The sequence below is a fragment of the Lonchura striata genome, chromosome 20 (genome assembly GCF_050655825.1).
Source record: "Lonchura striata isolate lonStrDom1 chromosome 20, ASM5065582v1, whole genome shotgun sequence".
NCBI lineage: Eukaryota > Metazoa > Chordata > Aves > Passeriformes > Estrildidae > Lonchura > Lonchura striata.
In genome coordinates this window covers 4972137-4993288 of record NC_140722.1, presented here as the reverse complement: position 1 = coordinate 4993288, position 21152 = coordinate 4972137, and the positions used below count along the sequence as shown (strand labels likewise).

At 50.0% G+C, this 21152-nt stretch overlaps 1 protein-coding gene across 2 annotated transcripts; it reads left to right on the top strand.

Moving 5' to 3' along the window:
- Positions 1-1738: 1738 nt before the first annotated feature.
- SGK2 (serum/glucocorticoid regulated kinase 2) lies at positions 1739-20745 on the top strand. 2 transcript variants are annotated; one of them, XM_021535474.3, is made up of 15 exons: positions 1739-1866; positions 5573-5724; positions 10789-10858; positions 12030-12087; positions 12531-12580; positions 13145-13202; positions 13786-13869; positions 14149-14280; positions 15077-15189; positions 16238-16274; positions 16843-16929; positions 18210-18305; positions 18575-18730; positions 19095-19184; positions 19390-20745. In XM_021535474.3, exons 2-15 carry the CDS (start codon positions 5673-5675, stop codon positions 19543-19545), a joined length of 1239 nt encoding a protein of 412 aa, XP_021391149.2. In that variant the 5' UTR covers positions 1739-1866; positions 5573-5672; the 3' UTR covers positions 19546-20745. The 2 variants fall into 2 exon arrangements, with proteins under 2 accessions (XP_021391149.2, XP_031362401.2); XM_031506541.3 differs by lacking the exons at positions 1739-1866; positions 5573-5724 and adding an exon at positions 7034-7270.
- Positions 20746-21152: the final 407 nt, after the last annotated feature.

The window sequence follows — 21152 nt, the reverse complement described above, 5'->3', positions numbered from 1 at the left end:
GGGGCGGCTCCCGGGGCTGACAGGGCACCTCAGCGTCCGCCTCGCTGCCTTTGCAGCTGTGGCGAAGCCAGAGGTTTCCCAGCGAGCCCCAGAGGGCTTTGTCCCGCTGTCGCTCGGTTCAGGCTCTTCCCTCCGTGCTGCTGCCGGGAGCCGGCGCTCGCTGGTGGCGGACGCGGGACCCGCTTGCGAAACGAGCCGGCTGTGCAAGCCCTGCGGTAAGCAGAGGCTTTGTCCTCTAAACCTGCCCGTGGCTGGAGCGGACGTGGCTGTTGGTGCAACACCTGTGCCTTGGGCTCGGAACACGGGCAGCCCCTCCAGCCCGTCGCAGCAGACATTTCGATGCTGTGCCGGTGCCTGTGACAGCTTTCGTGTGCCCAGTGTGGTGGGACACGTACAGCCCCGACAGCAAGGGACGCGGCGGAGAGAGGAAAATAGCACCCAAAATAGCAGCAGTTTCACTTGAACAAAGCAGAAATCTGCTGAAAACCCAGTGCGACGTCAAAGTCTGATCTGTGTTCCCAATGGCTTTTGTCTGTGCTTTGGAGCTTCTGGTCATGTGCTGCAACAATCCTCTAAACCTTCTCACTCTGCAAACCAGACAAACAAAGGCTCTCTCTGCACTACCAGGGAACGGATTTATTTCTCTCTGTGTCTTTACAGTTCCTCAAACACAATGGGGACCTCTATTTGGGCTCGTTTCCTGAGACATGAGGGTAATACCAAATCTCTGTTGCCCTTATGCGTCCACACAGTTGTGCCCCCTAATGGGACCATCGGTGGGAGCTGCAGTGAGGTGAGGGCTGAGCCCACTCCTCCCTGTGTGCAGAGGGCAGGTATGGCTCTGCCTTCTCCTTACACATAGAGCCAGAGACCTTGTCTGTGGTGGCAGCTGGATATCTCGGCCTCATGAAGTTTGGATACTCCATATCACATATTCCAGGCTATTTCAGAAAATGCTTATTTTGACAGTGGCATCAATGTTCTCCATCCACTGATTCTGTACATTTTTTGAGTTTGTGTTTCAGGTGAAGAGCTGGAGGCTCCACCAGTGACTCCATCAACACATTCACCTGCCAGACTCTTTTTGGGCTCCCACAGAGGGATGTGTGACCACTGGTCCTGGGCTCCTGCAGAGGGAAAGTGAGAGGAATGAAGCAAATTGGGGAGAGCATGGAGGGCAGTAGATTTTGGCTCTAAGAGTGCCCCTCTGGGCTCAGTCCTGATGTGCCCACAGGTCCTTCTTGGATTCTCGGATGGATCTTTGTATGAGTGGCCCAGGATCCATAGATTAGGGCACACACAGGGGACAGAAGGGAGGTTGTAGGACTGTCGCACCTGCAGAGATCAGGCATGTAAAAGTCTCTGGATTTCTTGCCCCTCAGTGCTGCCAGAGGGCAAGACTCCATCTCACTCAGCTCCTTCCTGTCTGGCAAGGTCTGTGGGTTGCTGGGGGATTTGCAACAGGTCATGTCCACAGCCAGGAGGTCTTGCTGGAGTTTGGGAGGTGACCCATGCCTCATTACCTCTGCTGGGAGCCGGCATGTGACCCAGCACAGCCTCCGGCAAACAGAGCACTTTGTTCTGACCCTTTGCACTTCCCTGCCAGCGAGCTGCCCTCTAATCCCCCCAAGGAGGGATTTTCCTCTCCCACCCCAGCTCCCTGTGCCTTGGTCCCCTCGGAGAGCGGTCCAGGGTAATAATTTACTGCCTGCCACAAGCCACTCCTTCGGACTTTTTCTTCGACCTTCAGACTGTATTGCCAAAATAAAAACATCGGGAGGGAGAGAGGCACAAGCTGCTTCCCACGGCAAGAGTGTGGCAGTGCCCGCCAGCCCTGCTGCTGGATCCCAGGAGCCCTGCCTGCAGGTAATGCCCCTTTGCTTTCTCTGGGATGACTGAGACTTTCCCTTCTTTTAATGACTTCCTGAAGCCCTTTGGGAGCAGCAGAGGGTTTTGTGAAGGACCTGTCCCTCGCAGCCAGGAGCCTGGCTGGCCTGTGGAAGAGCTGCTCCCCAGGGTCAGCAGCTGAAAGTGGAGGGGGTTGAGTTCCAGCAGCAGGGTTGTTTCCCAGATGTGAAGAAGTCCAGAGAGGAGATGAGCAGCCTCCTTGCTGCTCCTGCAAACTAGCTGGGAAAATTTCTGGCATTAGCTCTGCCTCCCCAGGAAACTTCCATCAAAGGAACTTCCATCACCCTGCTTATCCCTGCAGCCCCACAGCAGCTCAGCTGGGTGAGTTCCTGTGGGCAGCACCCATGAGTACTCCTTATCTGGGTAATTTCAGGATTTGGCAGAGCAGCAGACACCAGCTGTGTGTCCCCATGTCCTGGGCCACCCAAAGATAGAAAAGAGCCTCGGGCCCCACTGGGATTTGCAGCCAGCACCAGAAGGGTGAAGTTTTCACCAGAAATTCCAGGTTGTGTTGGCTGTGTTCTCCTGGGCTGTGAGGGTCTCTGAGGCCAGGCCTGGTGAAGCTCAGGGGTGTCCAGCAGTCTTCTAACAGAGCATTCCCAATCCCCTCTCTGGCTGGGGGGGGCTGTTCCTGCTGGGTTCCAGAGCAGGGGAACAGAGCTGGGCTTGGCAGATTTTAGGACAGCTCTGCTGCTCTTGCACAAGGGCTCACAGGTCCTGGCAATGCCTTGAGCCCAGCTTGGGCTGGGCTGCTCACTGGATGCAGTATGTAGAACTCTGCTGGAGACAATCTCTGCCTGTGCCAGCTCCAGTTGCTTCCCAGGATTTGCACATGGATGCAAAGGGTTGAAAACATGGATCCCATGGAGCAGAGCTGGAGCTGGCAGCTCCTGTAAGGAACACTGCACCCACAGCTGCTCCTGATGAAGCCAGTGCTGTGCCAGCAGCCAGGGGCCTGGGTCTGGGCACTGCAGCTCCCAGAGCCACTTCTGAGCTGCTCCATCCAGCCAGGAATCTGCCCTTGTCCCCACCAGGCTGAGCACATCTGGGGCTTGAGCTAGGGGTGGTGGCCCTGTGTCACACCGACCTGTGCTACAGGAGAAAAGAGGTATTCACCCCAAAAAGCAGGGTTTGTGGTTTGTGGGTTTTTGGATTTGTGGTTGTTTTTTGTTTGTTTGTTTTTTTTCAAGGCCCTCAAGCACAGGCTGTAATGTGTCCTGAAGTGCTGCTGGGAAGGAGAAGAGGGGACAGCAAGCAGCAAGGACAGCTGAGCCTTTTGCAAGGACAAGGCTGGCCAGGAAGGGTCACTTACAGTCAGACTGCTCCCAATGGTGTGTTATTTATTCACTGAGACTGTGCCTACACTTGAAAAGCACTTGGGAGCAAAAAAGGTCCCAGCCACTTAATATAATGACAATAATAACCTCAGGAATTTATTCTACAGAAAATATAAAGGCTTTACAATAGATCAGTAAGATTCTGCTACATTAATATTTACAGAAACAGAGGCACAAAAAGTGGCAAGAATTGCTCAACCTCATATTAGCAGTCCATTGGAATAAAAACCCTGATTCCCAGTGGCCTCCTCTTGTCTCCTTTTTCCAAAACATGGGAAAATATCCCAGCACTTTTGTGGGATTCCTTGGCAAAATCAAAGGCAAAGCCTCAAGCAGAGCCCTGATTTTTGAAGCTAAAAGAAAAATGTAGAGGGGAAAAATATTTTAAAGAGCTGAAATGGTCACCAATAATCTATTTATTCTTTCATGAATCCTCCTAAAAGGAACAAATAGCCTCTGAGCTTTTAAAGAACAACCTATCCTATCCTATCCTATCCTATCCTATCCTATCCTATCCTATCCTATCCTATCCTATCCTATCCTATCCTATCCTATCCTATCCTATCCTATCCTATCCTATCCTATCCTATCCTATCCTATCCTTATCCTATCCTATCCTATCCTATCCTATCCTATCCTATCCTATCCTATCCTATCCTATCCTAATCATCTTATCCCTAATCCTGTCCCATTTTAGCTCTTACTCAGCAGAAATAACTGAGTAGCCAAATATTTTAGGTCACCTTTTACTGCAGATCCATGGACTCCTGCTTTGTGCTTTCTAGAGAATTATTTGTTTTAGCCTTATCTGGACTTTCCCTGCAATTCCAATTGCTCAGGACTCTGTGGATCTGCTTCAGTGACACTTTTATGATTATGGTTATGGATATTGTTAGACAGGGAGATTAGGATTATCTTCCCCTGTAGAATAGCATATAAAATATTTTACGAGAGAGAGAGAGGGTAATTCTCTGTGTGTAGAGACAATGGGCTGGACCTGTTGTCCTCACTGGATGTGCCCTGTCCTGGTGAAGCTGCAAATGTGGCTTTGCTGGGATGGTCCTTCCTGGAGGGATCCAACTCAGCCACTGAAGGACCACACAGCCCTTGACCCACATAGGGCTTGGGGGAGAGAAAGGCAGCTTCCCTCCCTTGGGAGGAAAGAAGATGTTTCCAACAATAGGCAATATCTGAAGGCTCTGAGCTGGGCAAGTCCAGCTGAAAAAAAAATCCCTCTCTGTGGCCAGTTTGTTCCCCTCATGGTCTGGCCAGGGTCAGGCAGGAGGTGTGCACAGAATGGGTCAAATTGCCCAAGACCTGCTCCTCACCTTTGAACTCAGGTCCAGCCAGAGGTTTTCCTGGCACAGATGGGTTCTCTGGAGGGCAGGGAAACAGCAGCCAGGCACAGAAGAAGAGCAATGCTGGCAAAAGCCAGCCCTGACATCAGCAGCTCTCCAGCTCCACCAGAATTGTTTAATTTCGTTCAGGAGCGTGTGAGTCCTGGGCAGGGGAATGGGCCAAGGTCAGTGCTGCTGTTGGGGGCATGGTTACCCTGCTGGCACCCACAGGGACACGTGCCTGTGTGATGTGTGTGCCCTGCACAAGTCCCTTCAGTGTGGCACTGATGTGTCCTGCCACGGGCACTGATGGGCGAGAAACAGGGGGGGACTGGCTGTGGGCACACAGGGCAGGCCAAGGGCAAAGCCTCACCTCTTACACATGGGGAGGGCAGGAGGCCAACCCTGCTCACACCTGCCTGTCCCACTCATGTCCCCATCATGGTGACAACTGCTCCCCCTGGTCCCCTCTCCAGGGACAGTCACAGGGTTCCACAGGCAGAGCCCTTTGCAGCTGCCCCAGGTGTCTGATGTTGAATTTCTGATGAGGACCTGCCCTGCACTGGGGATTCACCAGTGGGCCATGTGTCCCTGTGCTTCCAGGGAATGTTTGCTCCTGTGCCAGGGAGCCACCTGGTCTCAGAGCAGTCACCCTGGGTACAGTAGGGTGAACTGAGTTTCAGCTCCTCAAAAGCATCTAAACCCCAAATCCTTTCTTGACAGCAGAAATACATGTATTTAACAGGTTTTGGGTAAATTTCTTCTGTGTTACAGGAGCCAAACCTCTCAGTTCTCTTCCATTCCCTCTGTCTGCCAGTCCCAAAGTGCTTTGTCACTGGGGTGATGGCAGAGCCCCCCAGTAATCTCACCAGACTGAATGTTGGGTTGGTGCCGTCCCCGTGTCCCAGAGCCGTGCCTGGCTGACAGGCAGCCAGTGCTGCACCCAAGGACTTGTCTCTGCTCTTACTCCTGTGCCCTTCACCTTTGCAGGTGGAGGAACATCTGCGTGCTCTGCTTCCCGAGGACACCCGGGGCCAGCAGCTGAATTCCTGCCCCAGCTGCAAGGAGAGGAGATTATTCTGGCTGGCTTATGTTCGTGGCCTGGATGGAGCCCTCTTCCACTGCCCTGGGCAAGACAAAGGGTAATGCTGCTGGGTGGCACGGTGCCACTGAGCCCTGGGCAGGGTGAGGGCATGGAGAAGGCTTCCCCGTGGAGGTTTCCCACTGGTGATGGGCTGCAGAGCCTTCCTGGTGGGCTCAGCCTGCCCAGCAGGGCTGCAGGGAGCCTGGCTCCCCTGGGACACACAGAGGTGACAGCTGTGCCTTGCACACCCAGCCCTGAGTGACACCCAGTCCTGCAGGGTCAGTGATCCTCACAGAGGGGGTAGGATGGACAAAACCCAGCACCACTTTATCCATCACTATCTGTCATCAGATTAGGTGTTTTATGCACTTTAGCTGTTAAAATTTTCCTTACGGGATCCTCCCCACTTTGTCTTCTTTTAGATAGAAAGCGGGTTTTTAATTTAAGTGCAGAAGGCACTGACTAGAAAATGTCAGTTAGCTGATGAAATTATTCTGAAACTTGACCACTTCAATGCAAGTGGAGGCAAAGATGGAGAAAAAAAAAACAAAAAACAAGGCATATTCCTAAAAGATGTTAATGCTGATAGTTTGAGAATATTTTCTGAGCAAAACATCAGCTTTTGACCTGAAAGAAGGTAATATTTCAAGCAGAATGCTGCTCCCCTCCCTCATTACCCATGGCACCAAGCACATCAGATGTTCCCGATGATTTCCCCCTGCAGTCTGGGTGTGGGATTCATTCCACGGTGGCCACCCTTTCTGCTTCCCACAGGTAATGCTGCCATAGCCTGGCTTTGACCTCCTTGCACCCAGCACTGAAATTGCACTGCCAGAAGCTGCTTTCCTGCTGCTGCAGCTGCACACAGGGAGATTTTAACAGGAAACTACAATGGAAGCAAAAAGCAGCTGCTTTATATTTAATGAACAGAGTGAAGACATCAAGTCTCCTTTTGCTCAGAGCTCAGTCTCTGGTCTCTCAAATCACCAGGCTCCCAATGTGTTTATGTTTGCAGTTAGTAGTGCTCCAAAGCACCAACCTGGTTGCAGTCCTCCAGGGTCCCCAGGACAGTGTAAAAATCAACTTCTTCAGGGTTTGACCTGAACCAAATGCCAGTTTTGACCTTCCTCCAAACCACTGGACAGCAGACGAATTTCCAGCTGACTTGTCAAAAATTATTCAGAACACCTGAGCTGCCTGCCAGGCTGTAATTTGCTTCTTCACACCACCTGCACCTCTTCCTCCCCACCCAAAGCTCTCCCTCCCACCTAAATTCTCACTCCTTGGGTACAGCTAGCAGGTGTTTCTTCATCTTTTGCAGCTGGTCAGCTTTTTCTCCTCTCTTTAAAGTGCTCTGGTGAGGCACCAGCAGTGGCACGATCACTCTGAGGACTTTGGGGTGGTTGTGTTTAGGGGCTAAATGAGCTGCTGCAGGAAACAAAGCTCTTCCCCTCTAGGTTTTAGGAAGGAGCTTTGGGCTCCTGGCCTGACAGGGCAGGCAGGGTGGGCTGGTGAAGAGATGGGCAATGAGAGGTCTCTGTGCTTGGTGCTTGTGGACTGCTTCCCATGCTTCAGGACTCAGCCTCTGGGGGATGTGCTCCCAGGTATGTTTGATTACTTGTTTTTGTAGAGTTATTTTTTTGCAAAGTGCTTCAAGCTTTAGCCACCTGCTGTTTTCTTTCAGTTCTGCATGTAGCTTTTCTCTAAAATTTTGAGGACTGGCTGTCTCCAGCTTGCCCTGAGCCAGAGCTGCTTGGCTGGGTTCCTGCTCTGTTTTGCAGTGTCCCTGGGATGTAGGGAACAGGATTTGCAGGAGAAAATTTGACAAGCTAGGAGCTCTCCTGAGGGTGGCTAAGAAAGCTTCCTGAAATGCAGAACATCTTTAAAGTCTTTCCTAACCTGTTCCTGACTTGCTGTAGTGTCTCAATGGGGATGAAAGTGGAGTTCAGTACTAGCTTGCAGCTATCTCTTAGATCTGTAGCAGGGGAAGACTTGAGCCTTTTCTTCTCTCCCCAGTAAAAGCAGATGTTTGCAGGAATCCCCCTTCCCACCTCCCTCCCTGCTCCTCGCTGAGCTGAAACTGGGGCATCTCCCCCTTAAGCTGTGAGCAGCCCCTGTGCTGGGTGAAGGCTCTTGGGCTGCCTTTGGTGCCCTTCCCTCACCTCTGCCCCTCCAAACTCTGAGCTTCCTCCACAACATCACCTGCTGCTCCAGCCACAGCCCTGCCAGGCCTCTCCAGGCTGGCAGCCAGCCCTTCCCAGAGCAGCAGGGGACGAGGGGCTGGCTCGGAGGGGTTTGCAATGTAGGTTAGGCAGGGACGGCTGCCGGGAGCGGTGACATCAGGGAGGAGGTGGGAGCAGCCCGCGGATGACGAGCGGTGAGGCTGTGGCTCCGTGCGAGGTACGCGTTGCATCAGTGATGTGTTTGTAGCAAATAACGCCGGGCTGGCATGGGAATGTGGGTCAGCACTGCCAGAACTGGGCGAGGAACAGGGAGCTGCTCATGCTGTGCTGGGAAGCAAACGTATGTTACCCAGGGATGTGTGGTGGGGGGACATTTAGCTGCAGTAACTGCTCCAACTTGGAAGTAGCAGCTTTGTTGTGTGAGCAGGTGCTTCCAGCCTGGGGGTGCCTGTGGCTGGGAGCTGGGGTGAAATGGTGTTTGAGGAGGGGGGAGTGGGGTGCAGGGGTCTGTGTTCTTGATGTGCAACAGTCCCATGATATTGGGGAACTCCTAGCCTTGCTTGCCAATGCTCTGTGTGGCCCTGGCTGTGCCTGGAGCATCCGTGCTGCACAAGGAGGGATGCAGCCGGGCATGGATAACCAAGATTCCAGCGTATCTTCGTGACCTATTTCTGGTTCTGTTGTTCAGTGTGTGCGCTCAGGAAATCTGTCTGCTTTAGGGGGAGTAGGGTTTGTTAGTGATAAGGAAAAGCCTTCTTTATTGTTTGTGAAATTTAAGCCATAAACTAACCTGGTTTTGAAGGTGGACTTGGGCTGGGGAAGGTGGCTTGGAACTTGAATAGAAAGTGATGTGGGATGGGGATATACACATCCTACAAATGGGAATGGTACTTCAGTGCCAGAGACTTTAACCTCAGAGCAAGTCCCCTTAATGTAAAAGTATTTGAAAAGGCTGCCCTTGGTCAATGGGGACTTGTTGAGTGGCTTCACTTCCAGCAAAGAGGCAGTGGAGCAGAACAGGGCTGCTGGAGGGAGGCATAAATGGGCTGCCATGTGGGAAGGGGCTCCTGCCTAGCTGCAGGTTGCTAAAATAGGCTTGTCCAAGCCCCTTGGAGCGAGTCAGGAACTTATCCTGGATCCTGTAAATACCTCCAAGGCATGTGGATATGTTTCCATGGCTTATCCATGTGCTCTCCAAGATGCCAAAGCTGTGATAGCTCCCTCTGCGCCTGAGTCACTATTTCCCCTGAGTCTAGGATCAGAACAGAGGCAGCAAGCTGACCCTGAGGCCAAACCCACACTTGTGGGGCTTCAGGTTTGGAGAAAATGGGCTGTGTCACCCATTGGAGCTGCAGAAGTGAGGTGTTAGGATGGCAAGAGGCTCCTGAGCAGGGGTGGGAACCTTCACTCCTCTCCCCACTGCCATGTGCAGCCTGGGGCTTGTCCACACACACGTGTGTGCCCTGTGCCAGCCTCCTCCCAGGCCTGGATCCTTCAGGGAGCGTTGTCTGCCCAGAGACAGCAGCAGTGATCTCCTTCTGCTGTGGCCATGAATGTGCCCAGCCTGTGAGGCAGACACAGCCCTGAGGCTGGTGTTGGATGACCTTCAGCAGACCTGGGAGAGCCAGGCTGTCAGGGAAAGGACTATGCCCAGTGGGAGGAGATGGGGCTTGATCTGTCTGGGTGCTGTCCCTGCTGGTGGCTGCCAGCTGGGACAGGATCTTGGACTTGCTGCAAGGGAAAGTGCGGACAAGGTCAGGGGCTCAGACCAACCTGATGTTGTAAGTTCTCCCTCTGCATGGTTTATGGGCTTTGCTTTAAATTCCTGCTTTGCCTTTCTTATCCATTCAGAAATTCTAAACTCACAGCTTGGTATTTTGGCTGCTCATCAGAGCTGCCCCCCAATCCCAGATCTGCTGAGGGGCTCTCAGGAGCTCACAGGACCCCCAGCCTGGCAGATCCAAAGATCCATTCAGGAAGGGCTCTGTTATGGGCTTGTTTGCCTCAAAACTTATTGTCCTACAAAATCCTTGCCCAGGGAGATGGGCTCTGGCAGTTGGTGCTGTCCATTCCTTGGTCAGTAGAAGAGCTAGTCCAGGATGACAGCTTGCTTGTGTCTATAAAGTCCCTTCTTTTTAGATGGAGAAGGAAACACATATTTCTGTGAATATTTTGATTCTTGCTTTCCCTTCAGTGGCAGAAATGAGGAGTAAAACTGAGTCTTTTTGATAATTTTGCTATCTACTCCTAAGCAAAACAAGGAACTCCTCTGTACAGGCTGCACTCCTTGGGCTTCCCTCTGGCTCAGCCTGTGCAGCAGGGAGCAGGCTCAGGGCTTCCTCTCTGTGAAGGGAGAGGTGATGATGATGATGAGTGGTGGCAACTGCCTGCAGAGCTGAGCAGCAGGGATGCTCCATGGTGGGAATCCCAGCTTCTGGCACTGGCTATGTGTCCTTGGGCAAGTCACTGCAGTGATGTGTGTGTGCTGGCTTACCTCCTGCAGGGCCTGAAAGGTTTCATTCACGTCCCTAATTACTCACAGAGTCCTGAATGGAAGGGACAGTGGATGTGCCAAGTGTGTGACGTATCCCAGTACAACCTCGTCCTTGTAAGCATTCTCCTTGTCCCCCCTGGGGACACAGGGGTGGCTCAGGAAGGTTTGACAGTGGTGCTTCAGCCTGAGTCCCCTTGGCCACCAGAAAGGGTGTCTGTTTTGTGGCACTCATCCCTGTCCTGTGAGCTATTGAGGGCTCCTGGTGAGGCTGGGAGGGAAGATGTCCTGGTTCCTATAATTTCCTGGTTATTTTGGTATGTGAGTGGAAGGGGGAGGAGGCCGGCTGTGGAGAGAAGAGCAAGGTCAGTGAAGAACAAATGTGCCTCTGTGCACTTGTGATCACGCTGCCAGCTAATCAGCTCCGGTGCTCCAACTTTGCTTGCAGAACTCATCAAGCACGGCCGGGAGAGGATAGAACAAACCATCAAGGCCTCTGGCTCCAGGCTCTGCTCATAGTGAGTATGAACCCCTCCCAGTGGGATGGGAGCCCTTTAACAGCTCAGCTGATAACCCCTGTGCTGGCTGGCTGGTGGATGGAGCTGGCTGGCACCAGGCAGATGTGGGCAGTCTCTGACACAGCTGCCAGCATCTGCTGCTCCCCAGCAGCTCCTGTTACGCCCAGCCTGGCTGTGCAGGAGGGGTTTCTTTGGGGTGGCTGGGGGTCTGTGCCTCGTGGTGTGTGGGGGAAGAGAATGGGAGCACCCACAGGTGAGATGTGGGGAGGCTGGTGGGGTCTTTGGGTCCCCTTTTTGGGAGGGGAGGGTGGCTGTCTGGATGAGAGCTTTCGGAGCCTTGACATTGTGTGGTGGGGCAGAGAGAGGGGTCTAAGGTCTCTGGGGCAGGGGAGAAAGGAGCAGAGCTGTTTTATTCATGTTATCTTCTTAATTCTGGCCTTTGCAAAGAGCATAGGGGAAACCTTGAAACCACGAGGGAGGAATCCCTGAGGCATGGCTCACCCATCCCCAGTGGTGCACAGGCAGGATGGATCTGAACCCATGAGTGTTCAAGTCTGGCTTCTCCAGCCCCAGCAAAAGCTGCACCAGGCAGACAAGAGGTCTTTAATGCCTCTGCTCACCAAGCCTGCCCTGGCTGCCATGGCAGCTCCTCTTCCCTGCAAGGTCAACATCCCTGAGCTGCCCTGGTCTGACCTGGCCTGGAGAGTGGCCTCTGGCTGCTGCCAGCCCCATGGAGTGTGGTGGCTGGACCTACTGGACTCTCCTGGCTGCCCTGTGGGGATACTCACTGAGCTGCAGCATCCCTGTGCAGTGGGGAGGGGGCTGCATCTGCCTGGATGGGGTCTGTGACTTTACCTGGCCCGGGGCTGTGCTGGCCCTCCTGTGCTTGTGAAGTTTGTTATTGTGAGTCAGGGGCCAATATTATTAAGCTTGTTCACTCAGGAGCCCTGCTTCCCTAATCTCCTGTCAGCACACACCATTCCCTGTGTCCCCCAGAATGCAGGTACCCCACCCTTTGGGGGTAGCAGTGCTGGGGAGCTCAGCTGAGCCCTCCTGTGATGGAAGGGGTGAACACACTGGGGTTTGCACTACTACCTGGCAAGTTAATGGTGTGAAGCTGTTTCTCTCTCAGATTTTGTATCCAACACTGACTTCCTCTTCTTTTCTCAAGTGCTGAGCGAGTTGTTTTTTTAATGGATCGTTCCCGGAGCCCAGACAAAAGCACCCAGGTGAGATCATGGCTCTGAACAAGCAAATTTGGGACAAAGGGGGCTGGTGCCTTTAATGAAAAACAAGGAGAGCCTGTGTTATCCTGCTGGGAGAGCAGGTGTTACTGCTGCCATGTCCTGTGGGTGATGCTGGGTGGGGAAAACCAGCAGGGAGGCCCTTTTGGTCAAGGCATGGTGTTCCCAGAGTCTGGGGACAGTAAGAGTCCTAGGGAACAGGAGGAAGAGAATGTGTGTGTGTGTATGTATCCCCTTGTCTTTGGGAAGAGAGGCTGCAGCTCTGTGGGGCTGGGTGTGCATAAGGCCATCTAAAGAGACCTTAAATGTTTGCTGAAGTATCCACTGGGTGTCTATCGATGGCTCTGTGGGAGGGATGCTGTGTTGAGAAGGGAAAACCCAACCTGCAGCATAGTCCTTGTGACCAAAATTCTTGTTATCTTCTCTAGCCTTCAACACCAACTGACAACATCAACCTCGGACCTTCTGCTAACCCCAAGTAAGCTCCCTGCAAAGCCAGGTAGAGTGTGGAGTGTGAAGAGATTTAATAGGAGGATACAGATGGTCCCTGTGTGTCACAGGGTGGTGTCTGCAGGAGTCTGGACAATTACATTTCTTGGCCTTTAACACCATATGTGCCACCAAAGCTTCCAAGACTAAGCTGCAGCTGGTACTCATTATAATCATCCTACATCTGTAGCTCCTTATCCCTTTTCTTTTGAGAGCTAGTAAGGGAGGGTTTATCTTGTCACTTCCTGGCTATCTTTCTCTAGAAACAGGGATAAACTGTGTCCCCTGTAAAGGCATCCCTTAGTCCTTATGGGTGCTGTCACTGCTGCTGCCTTCAGCCCCTGGGCTGCTGAGGGTGCTCGTGCTCTGCAGGGTGCACTGACACACACAGGCTGAATCCTGAGCCGCCTGGGAGTGAGGGTCACCCACCAGTGCCCTTTAATCCTTTCCACAAACACTCCTTTTTCCAGGCAGGAACTCTGCTTTGATGGTGGTGTTACTGTTGCGTGTTTCTCTCCCAGAAACATTAACTTGTTTCATTCTTGCCCAACAGTGCCAAGCCAACAGACTTTGACTTCCTGAAGGTTATTGGCAAAGGAAGCTTTGGAAAAGTAAGTGGGCTTGTGCAGGTGGGCTGTAGCTGGTTGGAGGCAGCTTGGAAGGAAAATGTGTTGCTGAAGGAGTTTCTGCCTGTGTCCTTTGCTTGCACCTCTCCTGAGGTGCTTGGCCTGAGTGGGACTGAGATTAAATAAGACCTCAGATACTGTTATGAATAGTCTATTCTAACTTTAAGGACCGCCAACCTCTCTAAGGACTGAGGAGTGAGGTATTTTATGCTCAGGGTGGTGGTGTTGGTAGAGAGCAGTGCTTGATTCAAAATAAGTTTCAAACTTGTTCAGCAAAAGATCTCCAGAGAAACCTTGGAGACAGGCAGGATTCACTTTAAATGGGACTGGCCCTAAATGCTCCAAAACTATTTTCTCTTGGGTGTCTAGGGGATATATGTGGAGATACTGAGTGCCTTTCTTCTGGCAATGAAAAAGTGCTGAGAATTGAGGGGGCTGGAGCTTGGTCTTTAAAACCATGTACCTTGGCCTCTGAAGTAGCTTGCTGTGTATAATCACTCACAAGAGTAGCTAATGAGGAAACCCTGACCAAGGTGAGACAGCTGTGACAGAGAACCTTCTGTTGCAGGTTCTCCTGGCCAAACGCAAGTGTGATGGGACTTTTTATGCAGTGAAAGTCTTGCATAAGAAAACCATCCTCAAGAAAAAAGAGGTATGTCTGCTCTCCTGGGCTATTCTGGAAATTGTGGCTGGTGTATGGGCTCTCTGGGTAAGCAATTCAAATGTTAAACATGGATTTGCCTGTGCCATGAGAACAAAAGCACAGAGGTTAATTAGGTCAGATAGGAGGGAGTGGTTCTCTTTTTGGGGCTGGAAATGACCCTCATGGGCTCCCAGCTTCTACCTGCTTTGAAAGCATCAGTGAGCTCTTAGGGCAGGCTGGGCTGGATCTTTGCCTGAAATCTTCATGTCTTATCTGCCTTTTTGATAGCAAAACCACATCATGGCAGAACGCAACGTGCTTCTGAAAAATGTCAAACACCCCTTCCTTGTGGGACTCCACTATTCCTTCCAGACCTCAGAGAAGCTTTACTTTGTGCTTGACTATGTAAATGGAGGAGAGGTGAGTGCACTTACAGGCTTTGTTTCAATCCTTTTTGGTCCTTCACAAACATGATGTTTTATTTAAAGCTATTTCTTATCAGAAGATAATGATGTTGAGGGATAATGTTTTGACTGCTGGCCAGGAGCAGCCAGGAATACCAGGCAGGATATCTCACCTGTAAATTGAGTCAAGATCTTGCTGGCTATGACCTGAGTCAGGGGATTCCCAAAGTAAAGATTCTGAGAAAAGCAGTATTGGGGAGTTTTAAAATCCTATGGAAAATACAGGAAATATTGCTGTTGGTGAGCTTTAGGGAAGCTCCCTTGTGTGCCAGCTCTGGATCCATGTCTATGGGTGATGCCATTGCAACTTTCTGTCCTGTAGAAGTTTACTTTTCTCAGCTGTCTTTCTGTGCTGATTGTTAGGTATTGTTAAGGTGGCTATCTTGCTCTAATTGAGTTCATGTTGGGGATTTTTGCATGTTCAGCTCTCTGCACATATTACTTCTCATGGCCATACTACCACTGTAATCAGCCTGTGGGCTGTAATAAGCTAAGAGCTTAACCAGGTCAGTGGATGATGGGGGGGCCTGAGTATTAATTATTAATTTTTGAGAATGATGAGGAGGAGAAATGAAACCATTTTTAGAAAGGTGTTTGGATTGCTTAAATTCACTTGGCTTGGGCTCGTTTCATGCTGTTAATGTGCTACCTGCTGCAAATCACTTTTGATCTGTGTAGCTGTCTTTCAGCCTTGCTCCAAAATAGCTTTCATTGTTTTTAACCACATGATCAACACTCTCACCTTCCCATAGCTCTTCTTCCACCTGCAAAGGGAGCGCTGTTTCCGTGAGCCCCGGGCCCGATTCTATGCTGCAGAAGTGGCCAGTGCCATTGGCTACCTGCATTCCCTAAACATCATCTACAGGTAAGGCAGGGGCACCAAGCCTGCCCAGGCAGGGGGTGCAGTGTTGGGAGGGAAAGGGATTCACTGGGGAGGTGAAATGCAGGGCTGGAGTAGCTGGAGAACATCCCAGCCTGACTGTGCTGCTGGCACTTTCCCCTGCAAGAGAGCCTGCACAGGACCTGACAGGCAATAAACCATTCTTTCCCTGCTGGAATCCTGGATGCTGAGAATTTTAAACTTTCTGTGCTGAAAGGCACAGACCCACAAGAGAACACTGCATTTGATCTGAGGTTGTGGAACAGGCATTTAAAATTGATTAATAGCACTGGGATTACGGGTGTGTAGTTGGATAGAAGTCTATAATATCACAGGGTGGAAAACTTAGAGTTTGGGATTTTAGAATATAGAAATAAATATAAAGAAAGATGGAGGCTTTAGGGCAGAGGCAGGTTGTTCTTCACCTTCTTCTTTCTTCATGAGTTTGGGTGATGTTTTGTGACTGGACAGAAAAGTCTGCATTGTGGGGTTTGAGGGATCAGTTATTGGGTTAAAAGGGAAAATAACCTAGGTGTCATTTATTAATTGGATAGTTTAGTTTTATAAGGCCTTGTAACAAGAATTAGTTAGCCATTTTGTGCCTTGCTATGAAAAAGCTGCCAAACTCACAGTAGTGATTAACAGATAAGAAATAATAAACACCTGAATCCAAACATGAAATGCTGTCTCAAGTGCCTTCAATTCCAACCTTTAGAAACCAATATTTCTCCTTCCCAGTATCAGTCTGAGAGTATTAAGTTTAAAGACATAAAATGAACCTGGCTCAGTAAGTAAGAAATCATCTCTCAGTAACAATTTATGCATGGAAATGCAGGCTAGCACCTGATCCTGTGTGAAAGCAGCCTATTTATGTTTGCATGTATGTATACTGATGGGAGTCTGCAATTTGGGAAGGTCTTGGTCATCTGGATTTGGGACGCTTTGTTAACTCCTGTTCTTAGCTGAAGCTGTTTCAGATCCATGTTTTCTAAATATCTGGCCAAATCTGCTCAAACAGCACTTTGTCTTGCAGGGACTTAAAGCCTGAGAACATCCTCCTGGATTGCCAGGTATATTCACAGCTTGGGCTGGCTTCCTGCTGGCTTTAAAAACATCAGGACCATAAGCAGAGGGCTGTGGCTTTGCAAACTGGACTGTAGCTGACATGATGGCATGGATTTTGTCTGTCTGCCCCACTGCACTTCTGTGCAGATCCTGGAGGGATGAGTGGGCTTGCCCTCTGAAGAACTGCATTGTTCTGGGGCTCATTCCCAGAAGCTGGGACCTGACCTGTGGGGAAGGATCAGGGTGGTGAAGAGCAGGTCACAGCTGCAGCTCTGGTGGTGACTGTTACATAAATTGGCTCTGGGATAAAGCGGCAGAAAATCCCAGCAGTGCTGGAGCTCTTTGTTGTTATCTAGCTGTAGACAAATAAAAAATAAGAAGAAAGCTAGACTTTATTTTTTCTACAGGCTCAAGTATCTGTACTACAGGATGAATATAATGGGAGAGAGGGGAGGCAGATGAGCAGTGGGAACCAAAACTCACACGAGATGTAATGCATAGGCAAAATACTTGGAAATCCTGTCTCCTCTCCATAATGAGTTGGGACAAGCTAAAATTTGTTTTTTTCTTCAGGGACACATAGTACTGACAGACTTTGGACTCTGCAAAGAAGGAATGGAGCAAGAGGAGACAACTTCTACCTTTTGTGGCACTCCTGAGGTACTGCATGTGCTGGGGCTTTGATGAGACCTGGGGGCTGGAAACCTTCAGGCACTTGGTGCTCTGGGACTTGGGCTTCTGTGCCACCCCAAAAAAAATGGGCTCTCTGAAATTGTCAGCCTCAAGCTGGAGTTCAGATATGGCCTTCCCTATCTAGCAGAGACAGCTCCACCTGTAACAACATAGTAATTTTGGAGTATGAATGAGCTGTTGAGGCAGGGGTTCCTGCACTTGGAAATGGCCAGGTTTGTGAAAATAGCTGTGGAGGTGGAGACAACCTTGTCCCTGGGAGCAGATTGCTGGTTGTTTACCTGCTTTGAGACCACAGCAGTGCAGAACAAGGAGCCTGCTGGTGCTGGCATGCACAGGAGCTTGCTGTGCTCTCCTGTGTGTCCTTGGTGCATGCAGGAGCTGCAGAATGCCCTGTGCAGAGGGGAGGAGCAGCAGGCTCTCCCTTAGAATGCAAACACTGCTCAGAGGGGAGGAAATGCCTTTCCTCCAGTGTACTCCAACTGGATTTTGCAAAAAACTATTTCCAGTCTGGCTTCTTGGAGGCTTTTTATGCCTGCTTCTTACTGAGCCTGGGGATTTTGGTAGCACTACAGCCTAGGTAATATATCTGTCCTGCTGTTTTCCCCAGGCAGCTTGACAAAGGGTCTGTAAACTTGACACCTTTCAGCCTTCAAGCTCAGTAGAAGGAGGAAGAAATTTCCCTCCTTTTTCAGTGAGGTTTCATATGCAATAGCACTGCATGAACCAAGCAGGAATGTTTGAACTTTGTTTTCTAGTTTTGGTGTGTGTTGGTGTTTTCCTGCTCTAGACAGAGCCTGATAGTGCACAGAGGTAATTGTGTGGCAAACTCTTCTTCAGGGTGCTCAATTTCTTGCCTGTTGCTCCTCGATGGTGGCTCTTGGTAATTTTGCTGCTTTGGACATACTTACAGGTGCTGAAAACTGCAGCTTTTACAAAAAATACAGGATTTTTTTAGAGGTGTGATGTCTCGTAGTGGGACAGGATTGCTGGCTGAATTTTGACAGGTGCCAAATTCTTGTAGAAGTCCACTTGAGGAAAAGAACCTCCTGTAGCCTGCAAGGACACTATGAGGGCTCTCAACCCCATTGCTCCAAAGCAAGTCAAGAGTTTATTAGATAACACTAGGAAAAGCATCTGTGTTACTCTTAATGCATTTGTTCAACTTGAACTGTGGCCAGGTTTGGGACTAAGAAGGGCAAAGCCCTAACTTTATAATTTGACTCCAATATTTCCTTCTGACTCCCCAGTATCTGGCTCCTGAGGTGCTAAAGAAGCAGCCCTATGACAGGACAGTAGACTGGTGGTGCCTAGGAGCTGTTCTCTATGAAATGCTCTTTGGACTGGTAAGTTTGGAAATGGGCTGGTTTACTTCACATAGTGGAAATTTGATTTGCAAAAGCCGTGGTGTGAGGTTGGTCTGGTGTTCACAAGGTACTTTATAAACAACTAAATCCTGAGTTAATGATCTGGTCCAATCCTACCTGCCCTTTTGGGCAGAGGTGTGGCAGGTCTCCCTCATCTACTCACTTCAGGACTCATTTTGCCCTGCAATGTGTGGTTCCTTCTGATAGCTCATGTCTTACCTGGCTGCTTCTCCTCTCTTTCAAATTAGCCTCCTTTTTACAGCCGGGATGTGTCTCAGATGTATGACAACATTCTGCACAAGCCACTGCAGATCCAAGGAACCAAGACTGTGGCAGCTTGTGACATCCTTCAGGGACTTCTCCACAAGGACCAGAAGAGGAGGCTGGGTGCCAAAACAGACTTTGTAGGTGGCCCTCACTAAGAGCAGGAGGGAGGATGGATGGGAAAAATTTCTATTCTGAGCATTTCTTTCATAGCAGCATGTCTTGGAAAAACCCTCCCACACAGTCTGTCCCTTCAGCCTCCTGCAAGGGACACATGGGGTTGACTTGGATTTCCAGAGGGAGAGGGGTGGTGGCCAACTAAGGACAGCAGTGTGTGATGGGTCATTTCCCTTTGGGGGATTCCTGGACCAGGACCCTCATGTATTAAGGATTTGTGATATGAGTTAGTGGTAACTTCAAATTAACCACTTAAAGCTGTGCGACCAGGTGCTGGAAAATGAGTGTTGGCAGAAAATTGACTTTTATTTCCTGCTTTCTGTACAGCTTGAGATAAAGAACCACGTATTCTTCAGCCCAATAAACTGGGATGATTTATATCACAAGAGGATTACTCCTCCATTCAACCCCAATGTGGTAAGTGGGTAATCCTGTCTGTTCTACAGAAGGGATCCTCTCCAGATGCCTCGTGCAGACACTGAGGGTTCTGAGGTGTGGGTTGGGACCTGCACATGCAGTGGTGATGGCTCTTTTGGAAGAGCAGCTGTGTTGACTGTCCGAACAGAGGGTTTGGTTTGGGTTTGCTCACTTGGTGACTGTGTGTCTCTGCTCCTTGGCCTAGGCTGGCCCAGCTGATCTGCGACACTTTGATCCTGAGTTCACCCAAGAAGCCATCTCTGCCTCCATCACCCGCACGCCTGACCTAGCAGCCAGCAGCTCCAGTGCCTCAGATGCGTTTTTAGGATTTTCATATGCACCAACTGAAGAGGACTTTTAAGTTTTACAAAGGCTTTGACGAGCCATATTTTAAATCAATGGGTTTTTGTGGGTTTTTTGTTGTTTTCTTTTCCCCTTTTGAGAGGATTGGTACTGTCCTTTCCTCATGGTTTAAGGAAATTGGCACTAACACACTAACTAGCTCAGAACTGGGATGGAAGAGATCTTAATTTTTGCTGTTTTGTGGATTTTCTCCCTAAGTGAATGTTTCCCTGCCAGGGAAAGTGAGACACTGACTATGATTTTCTGAGTGTCTTGTGCTACTTGGCAGAATTGTATTCACTTTGTGGTTATATTTATGGTTGAGGTATGTGCCATCATTCACATCAAGAGCCATGTCCCTTTAACTGGACATGTTTATTTTACTTTTTTGCTTTTTTTTGTGGAGTAATGCTCAGCTATGTCCAACATTTTTCTCAAAGGTCTCAAGAGAAAAGGAAACTCTTCGCATCACTATGAACAGTGGCTTCCTTCCTTTAAGTGAACTTTGTCACTCAAGCTATTCACTCTGGGCTAAGTGAAAAACAGTTCATCAGTTATTGTTCCAAAGGCAACTGCAGATCTGTGAATCCTGAACTGCACTGTGGCCTTTCAGGCCAGTCTGATCCTTCTAAAGTGAGTGGATTATCTTTCTGGTCCAGGATTGGCAAGCTACTGAAGCAACAACAAGGCTGTGATGGAGGAGCCAATGTGTAGGGGGAAAATCCCAGATCACGGAGGGGTGGGGAAAGACTGAGTTGCTTGGAAAAATAAAAATACCTTCATAGCTGAAATCTGATTGGGGGTGGGGGGTGCTTTCACAGCATGTGCTTGACTTGCCCCAGGCACACCAACACTACTGTATTGAGCACAGGGCAGTGAACAATGAGTGGTGGCCATGCTCCAGACTCCAGCACTCACTGAAAATGCCCATCACTGAAGTGGAACAGTTATTTATTCTGCCTTAATTTAAAAGCTGGTGTGTTCATTGAATGTCACTTCCCACGTTTTTTAAGCTGTTTTGTGCTGTTGATGTGGGGAGGAGAGGGGGGTTCAGTGCAACACGGGGATAACCAAGGGTCTTTCTAAAAGTTGTGTGGTGGGGAACCTTGTGCTGGTACAACTGTGTGTTTTGTTTGGTTTTTTTTTATCAGGCTCTATCTTGTATATGCCGAAGTCATTGGAAATATGACATGGTTTATATTAAAGTTGCAAACACTGATGTGTTCTCTGGCTGTCCTGGCTAAGAGGGAAGGAGGCTGTTTGCTTTGTGCTGGGCTGAGAGCACGGCGCTGCGTGCAGACAGTGACTAACACTGCTGCGTTTAAATAATTAGAGAGGAATTCCGTAATAAAAGCACACACAGAATCAAAAATTCCATTATTCTCAAAGGAGCAGATCCTTTGAGGATCTTAAAAGCAGTGGGCAGGGACACCTCCTGCTCTTCCAGGCTGCTCCAATCATCCAGCCAGGCCTTGGACACTTCCAGGTGCAGCCACTGCTTCTCTGGGAAACCTGTGCCACGGCCTCCCCACCCTCACAGCTGTCAGGGCTGGGATTTTTGACACAAACAAAATGAAAGGCCCAGGAACGCCAAGAAGGGCTCCAGAACAGCAGCAGTGCGTCTGG

Coding starts and splice junctions, on each gene's coding strand:
- SGK2 (XM_031506541.3), top strand. CDS start 7,087: ATGAGCTGCTGCAGGAAACAAAGCTCTTCCCCTCTAGGTTTTAGGAAG. Junction 12,581..13,144: donor GGACCTTCTGCTAACCCCAA/GTAAGCTCCCTG, acceptor CTTGCCCAACAG/TGCCAAGCCAACAGACTTTG. Junction 19,185..19,389: donor CTCCATTCAACCCCAATGTG/GTAAGTGGGTAA, acceptor TCCTTGGCCTAG/GCTGGCCCAGCTGATCTGCG.